At 50.1% G+C, this 7,438-nt stretch overlaps 1 protein-coding gene across 1 annotated transcript; it reads left to right on the forward strand.

The window, feature by feature from the left end:
• Positions 1–3,361: 3,361 nt before the first annotated feature.
• Positions 3,362–5,680, forward strand: LOC117834658 (uncharacterized). Its single transcript, XM_034714189.1, has one exon. The coding sequence runs from the start codon at positions 3,362–3,364 to the stop codon at positions 5,678–5,680; it is 2,319 nt and encodes a 772-aa protein (XP_034570080.1).
• Positions 5,681–7,438: the final 1,758 nt, after the last annotated feature.

The raw sequence follows: 7,438 nt of genomic DNA on the forward strand, positions 1-7,438 counted from the left end.
AGTAGAGGCCATTGAAGTTCTTGCCGTCCTTCTTCTTTGCCTTGCGGTCGTCGTCCTCCTCGCTTGAGCTTGAGTCGGTGTGGTCGTCGGTGTCGGAGTCGACGTCGCTGAGGGAGGCGATGAAGGCACGCGCTTTGGCCTTCTTGCGATACTCCTTCTTCTCACGGTCGGTGTACTTCTTCTTCTTCTTAGTGCCAACCTTGTTCTTGTGCTTGTTGTAGTCGTACTTGCTCTTGGATTTGTTCTTGTCAGGGCAGTCGGCGGCGACATGTCCTAGCTTCCCACAGTCGAAGCAGTTGTTGTTGTTCCTTCGCTTGTTCTTGCAATTGTCGTTGAAGCGCATGAATCGCCTCGTGATCAAGGCGAGCTCATCATCATCAAGAAACTCCAGCTGCTCCTCTGAAACAGAAACCAAAGAAGACAAGGCAAACAACATAGAAGAAGAGTTACTCAAAGACTTAGGCTATCCAGAGCCTGACATGAGAGCCATACTATTTGGATCAGTAGGGACTCCTTGTTTTGCTCGGAGCCTCTTGTCAACTTCCGTGGATTTCAACTTGGCAAAGAGTTCATCAGTGGAAAGTGTTTCATAATTGGGTGACTCGATGATAGCATCAACCTTCGTACCCCACACTTCATGATCCAAGGCATGCAGGAGCTTTAAAGCTCTATCATGATCAGTGTAGGGTAAGACGGTGATATTTGCTTTCATCTTGTTCACAATAGCCAAGAAACGCTGAAACAAAGCATCGGCAGACTCACCAGGCAAATGAACAAAGTTTTCATACTCACACCTATAAGTCTCAAAGAGTCTAGCCTTCACCTGACTGTTTCCCTCATGGAAACTCTGAAGTCGAGACCAAATCTCATGAGCAAGAGACAGATCTTCGACTCGATCAAACTCAGCACGACTCAGACTCGCAAACAGAATATCAAGCGCCTTGCTGTTGGCGTGATACTTCTCCCTATCATCCTGAGTCACACGAGTAGTAGGAATCACATAAGTCACATCCTGAGTGATTTCCCAAACCCATGCTCCTCTACTATTTAGATGGGCTCTCATACGAGTTTTCCAATACCGATAGTCAGAGCCATCAAAGTAGGGTGCAGCGGTCGAGGAAGAACGCTTAGAGGTCACCATAATAGGTTTCGAAACCGATTAGGGTATGGAGAAACCTTAACCGGCTCTGATACCAATTGAAGGACCGAAAGAGCGACCAGAGGGGGGGTGAATGGGAGCCTATAAAAATTCTCAACGAGAACAAGGCCTATATCCCAAACGCAACCTCAAAGCACACCGTGTGTTTAATCGTCAAGATGACGCAAGTCAACTCGTGACAAGCTCACCCTAGGAACGATAAGAGACGCACAAAACATAGCGGAAGCAAGATATGAATTGACTCCAACAAGTTTTCTCAACACCCGGTTAACCAAGATTACTACTAGCTAATTATCTAACTAAGCATGCATAATCAAAGATTAATTTAAGTGCTAGGCATGACTAGCAAAGAGTGATAAAAAAACTAACGCAAGTACCACTGATTAGCAAGAGACACTAGAGATTAAAATGCTAAACAAAATAACAAAGATTAATTAGCAATGGCATGAATCAACTAACGACCCAAAAGGAGGTGCTCACTGTGCTGGACGTTCGCATGGTATGCTAGTGGATTTTTTTTCTTGCGGTCTGGTGCTCCTGGTGACCTGCGCTGGCCCACTTGGCCTGGTGGCCGGCCTGAGCAGCAAGCAGGCTTGAACTGGGCCGCGTGCTGCTGCCACCTCGCCCGGGCCTGCTTGGCATACGCTGGGCCTCAAGCACCTGAGCACAGCTGGGCCACCTTTCACGTGCGAGCTAGACCGCTGACCAGGCTGCTCGCTCCACGCACGTGAGCGCTTGCTGCCTGCCCCTTCCCGGTGGAACGATTCCTGCGAATGAACAGAGACGAACAGAACAAGAACACAAGAAGAACAGCCGAGACTTCAAATCATAAGATCTCCTCCCATACTTCACAGATCGAGATGAAACTTGAGACAAGGATGCAATACCCCAAGGGCAAATAGATCTATAAAGCAAATCCTGAAAAAACTCAAGTATACATCACTAATCTTGGAGAAAACCGAAACCCTAACTCAAGAACACGATTTGGAAGAAATTAGAAATCCAAGCCGGATCCGTGAGAGATTTAGAAGGGGATCATATCAAAGATGCTCTCTAAGGTCTTAGCAACATTTCCGTTCAACCAATCTCATGATATTCGGGCTCAAACGTGATGAACGAAAATTCCCCAAAAATAGTTCCGAAAATAGGGAAAAAGAAAAACACTCGGGAATCAAAGATTTAGCACAATTTGAGATAACAAATAAAGCTAAATCACGAGAACATCTTCTATACCAGATGAGGAACTAGCCTCCTCCCTTCATCCACCCACTAAAGATAAAGAAATCAAGAGAAAAGAGTAATCACTCTCTAATCTCCCTCTCTCCTCTCACTTGCACATGACTAGCCTCTAAGCCAAAAGATAATGAGTTGCTAAGCAAAAAGGTACTGAAATAACCAGCCCCCAACCCTATTTATAGTCCAGGACGAAAGACTATACTACCCCTACAGCTACAACTAAGATAACTACCCACACAGGGGTATTTTGGTCCAAGTTTTTATCGGCGCATCGAACGGACACGCCACCTTCACGACTTTGCTTCACCTCGACGCAAGCTTCGCGATGACGCCACGTGCCCTCCTTCTCGAAGCTCCGGCCGCCCCGGGCTCGCCCCCGGTTTTGAGGCCCAAACCGGGAAACCTGCCTGTGCGGTGGTTTTGAGGCCCAAACCACCCAAACCGTCCATCTTCGCTTGGCCGCCACGCGACCTCCTCGATATCGACGCGTGTCCGGCCTCCGCCAAGCCTCCCGCTTTACTCGACCGACACCGTCTCCATCCTGTCATGCCCTCTCGCCATTCCGTGCACCATGTGGACCGGCCATGACTTCGCCTGGACTCCTCGGGTCCATCGGTCCAAACCTACTCGCGTTCATCCTTCACCGCCCTTGGTTCATCAGCATGAACCTTTCACTTGACCTTCACCGCACGCCATCGACCGCCACGTCGCATCCTACACCTGCACATCACAAGCCAAGAGCAACATCAAACCAACATAACGTTGTCAATTACTCATCATCCAAGGGTGACCACCATTGGTCCTCAGAGATATATGCTTTAACTGTCTCTATATAATTGATATATATGGTTAGATACGTCATTCTGTGGTAGCACCTCGCGATCACAATGTGTGCCTCTATATATGTTGTGCCAATGCGCAGTCCATTCGAGGGAGTACCATAGCGTGGCTGAACTACTACTGAAAATGAAAGGCCTAGACTCCTGCAACAGCACAGTATACCCCTATGTCTACAACCTGACTTCCTCCTACATCGACCAGAACAATGAGGCCACCATGGTGACCACCACCTTGGTCATGTTTATGCTGGCCGTGTTCTTCTTCAACCTCAACCTCTTCAGCCGCTTCTCCGACGTGAGCGCAATTCTCAACCCTAGCGTCCGCCTCTTCCTCTCCACCTCCCTGTCCCTCTTCCTGCCGGTCATGTCCTACCTCTTCTCCGAGGCCAAGAACCAAGGTGCAACCACGGCTGCTAGTTATGGCCAGGTCGGCGACGAGCTGTCACTTCGAGCTAGGACGATCCTCATGTGGATGCTTCTTGTGGAGCTCCTCCGCAAGAAGGTGGAGGCCGTCCTGGTCAACGTGGGCATGCAGTGGTACTCAGGCGCCATCGATCGCTTCGCCCGCATTGTTTGGCTCGGCTACCTCGTCTTCTACAATGTCAAAAGCCCTGGCAAGAAGGCGATCTACGGCACCTTATGGGTCCTCACTGCTGCCAAATTCCTGCAAAGGGTCGTGGTCAAGATGGTGCTGGAGCGTTCCTTCGCCTACGGAAGGAACACCCAGCTGCTAAACTCATACATGGCCCAGATCATCCAACAAGAGCAAGAGGAGCACGTGGGATCGTCGTCGGAGCTGTTGAAGAAGTGCGAGTACACTGTGATGGGAGAAGACAACCTGGAGAGGACGGCTGGCCGGCATGGCTACCAGGTCGAGCTGAACAAGGCAGCCGTTGTCACCGTTGGTGACATTTGGACGCAGGCAGCAGCCGAGCCGGACAGCCTCCTCCGGAGAGAACACCTCAGAAGACTCTGCCTCTCCTTTGCTCTCTACAAGCTGCTGCGCCGAAGGTTCGAGGACATTCCCACAACAAGAGAGGAGACCCGGAACTGCCGGAACCTCATCTTCAAGGGCATGTTGAAGGAGGAGGCGGAGAAAGGTGCCGAGGTCGCACTGTTCCAAGTTTTCAACGATGAGACCCAGTTCGTTTGCGAGTACTACCATTCCGTCCTACCCGTCGTGTTGTCCAACCCTTTCTTCTTCCTAGCCAACTACATCTTGTTTCCCATTGTAGTTTGTGCCTTCTGCCTCCTAACATTCATCATTTGTGGCAATGGGAGCGTGCCCTACGCCTACCACAGCATCGTAAGTGACAACTACATCATATACACTGGCGCGACGACGCTGGCCAGATGCCTCCTGAGAAACATCGCCCATTCACCCGAGGTGCTGTTCGCCAGCATCGACCTAGGCACCACCACTCTGCTCATCCTGGCCTTCGTCTACGAGGAAGTCATGGAGTTCCTCGTCTTTATCCTCTCCAATTGGCTCATCGTGTCGCTCCTCTGCGAGTACACCGCCAAGCTCCACTGGCGGCAGAGCCGCATCCTGTGCTGGCTCATCCGCGGCATCCTGTGGGTGCGAAGCATGCTAAGCCACCCTAACTTCTGCTTCAAGCAGCTCTCCGTGCTAGGGTTCTTCCAACTGTCGTCGCCTTCGCCGTTCATGGTGCCAACCAAGGCAGTGCCAAAGGAAGTAATGAAGTCAATCGTGGATTATCTGGTGGCTCACTTGGATGTCTATGGCATCGATGGCCATGCCGACCCTCTCAATTCGGCCTGGTCCTCCACACTGCAACTGGAGAAGCACAGGGCATACCGTCCCCTGCTCTTGCCAGTGTGTGAGAGCAAGAGCATTGCTGAGTTCATCCTCACCTGTCACATTGCCACCGGCCTAATGGAGGTGAGGTATCCACAGGACGAAAAGGAAATGAGATCTCATAGCAAGGTGGCGACGACGCTGTCCAAGTACTGCGCCTACTTGGTGGGCTTTTACCCGGGGCTTCTTCCGGACGACAAGAATGGGACAGAGCACACTTACAAGAAGATGAAGGAGGACATGAATAAGGAGCTTGGAGGGTGCTGGTGGTACCACCTGTCGCTGCAGGGAACCAGGTACAAGAGGCTGATGGAGATCGGCAAATCGAAGCAAAAGGCCGTGACAATGGTGCACAACGGGGCCAAGTTAGGGACAGCACTGATCGAGAAGGCCGAGGAGAACAATGAGGCGCGTGAGCGTGTGTGGGAGCTGCTGAACGACCTTTGGACGGAGGTCATGGTGTATGTGGCGCCATCGGCCGGCGACCTCCACGTGAAGGCCCACAAGGAGGCGCTGGCGCGCGGCGGTGAGTTCATCACCGTGCTCTGGGTGCTGTGTACGCACACTGGCATGACCAGGACGGCCCTCGCACCGTGGGAGGTAGCACGTCGTGCGTTTGAACCATAGAGCATTCGCTTCCCGTGTGTGCCGATTTTTCAAGGACAGCTTGCTTGGGATGGTTCGTCTGACGTGCTTCATCCTGGTGCTAAAAAAGTCTTCCGGAGCCTCAAATTTGAACCGGGTACTAATACTAATATTAGTACCGGGTTAAAATTTGACCGGTACTAAGAGAGTGAATGAAATGTCATTTTTCAAGTAGTGTATATTAAAAATAGATATATAACCACCCCATGTGAATGCACGGGATGATGCCAGTAATTCCTAAAGATATGCGCTGGGGTGGGGTGCCGGCTTAAAAAGACCGGAAAGAAACGTAGATATGGCACACACATGCTTGATCTTTGTCGGTGCTTTAACTGTCTCTATAAAATTGATATGGTTAGATATGTTATTCCGTGTGAAGGACCGAAACGGCGATCAGAGAGGGGTTGAATGGGAGCCTCAAATGTTTCTTTTTAAAACTTAGGCAACAATCCAAAAACAAACCTCAAATCAAAACAAGCGGAAGAGGAGAGATCCACGAGCCACCAAGGTAGCTAGGTGTCTATGATAATGGTTAAAAGACATAGCGGGACTCTCGAGAAACACCCAGAGCAAAAACTATGACAAAAAAAGCTCAAGGTAGAGCAATTCTGTGAGCTCTAGACGGATGGTCCGCACCCCAGGGGCGGACGGTCAGGCCCAAGCGGACGGTCAGGCCCAAGCGGACAGTCTGCCCTAGGGGGCGGACGGTCTGCCCCTACCACGCATAATTCCTTGAAAACGTTGCACGAGCACAAAAACGCCCAAAACTTGATCGGATCAAGTCCAAATGTAACTAAAATTGAACCAAAGTATCTCAAGGTAGTAAAGAAGCTACTCCTAAGAAATCATCCCTCTAAGAAATCATCCCTCAAAGATTTTTCAATGAATGGGAAACATCAAATCATGTTAAGAACGCCACTTTTTCAACCCTGAAACTTGAATTGGCCCGATCTATGAACTCGTGTGGTTTCAATCGAATTCCTTCGCTGGAAGGGATCAACTCACATCCTAGTTCATTTCAAATCCATTGGTTTGACTCAAAACCCCACAAAAATCACAAATCAAACAAAACCGTGAGAGGAGTGAAGAAGAAAATAAGAACGTGAAGAACACAAATGGGAATTGCACAAAGAGATCATCTCCAAAATCCCAGAGGACACGAGGAGGTCAGGGCCTCCATTCCCGCAACAAAACTTCGGTTCACTACACGGATTCAGTGTTCAAATCATCCGAGCACATCTAGAGAGATTAGAGAGGGAGAGGAACTAACTCTAATCTAAGGATAATGAAGCACTAAGCTAGAGATGAAGGAGATGCTAATGAAGTGCTCAAGAGGTCCTGAAACAACCAGCTCCCATCTCTATCTATAGTACAAGACTAGTCACTAAATTAACCCTAACACTACTACTAGGATAACTACCCACGCAGGAGTATTTTGGTCCAAGTTTTTCTGTTCTCATCGGACGGACACGCCGCCTTCACGACTTTGCTTTGCCTCGACGCAACCTTCGCGATGGTGCCACATGTCCTCCTTCTCGAAGCTCTAGCCACACTGGGCTCGCCTCTAGTTTTGAGGCCAAAACCGGCAAACCTATCTGCACGTTGGTTTTGAGGCCCAAACCACCCAAACCGTCCATCTTGTCTTGGCCGCCACGCGACCTCCTCGATGTCGACGCATGTCCGGCCTCCGCCAAGCCTCCCGCTTGACTCAACCAACACCGTCTCCATCCAGCCATGTTC

Source organism: Setaria viridis, chromosome 8 (genome assembly GCF_005286985.2).
Source record: "Setaria viridis chromosome 8, Setaria_viridis_v4.0, whole genome shotgun sequence".
Classification (NCBI taxonomy): domain Eukaryota; kingdom Viridiplantae; phylum Streptophyta; class Magnoliopsida; order Poales; family Poaceae; genus Setaria; species Setaria viridis.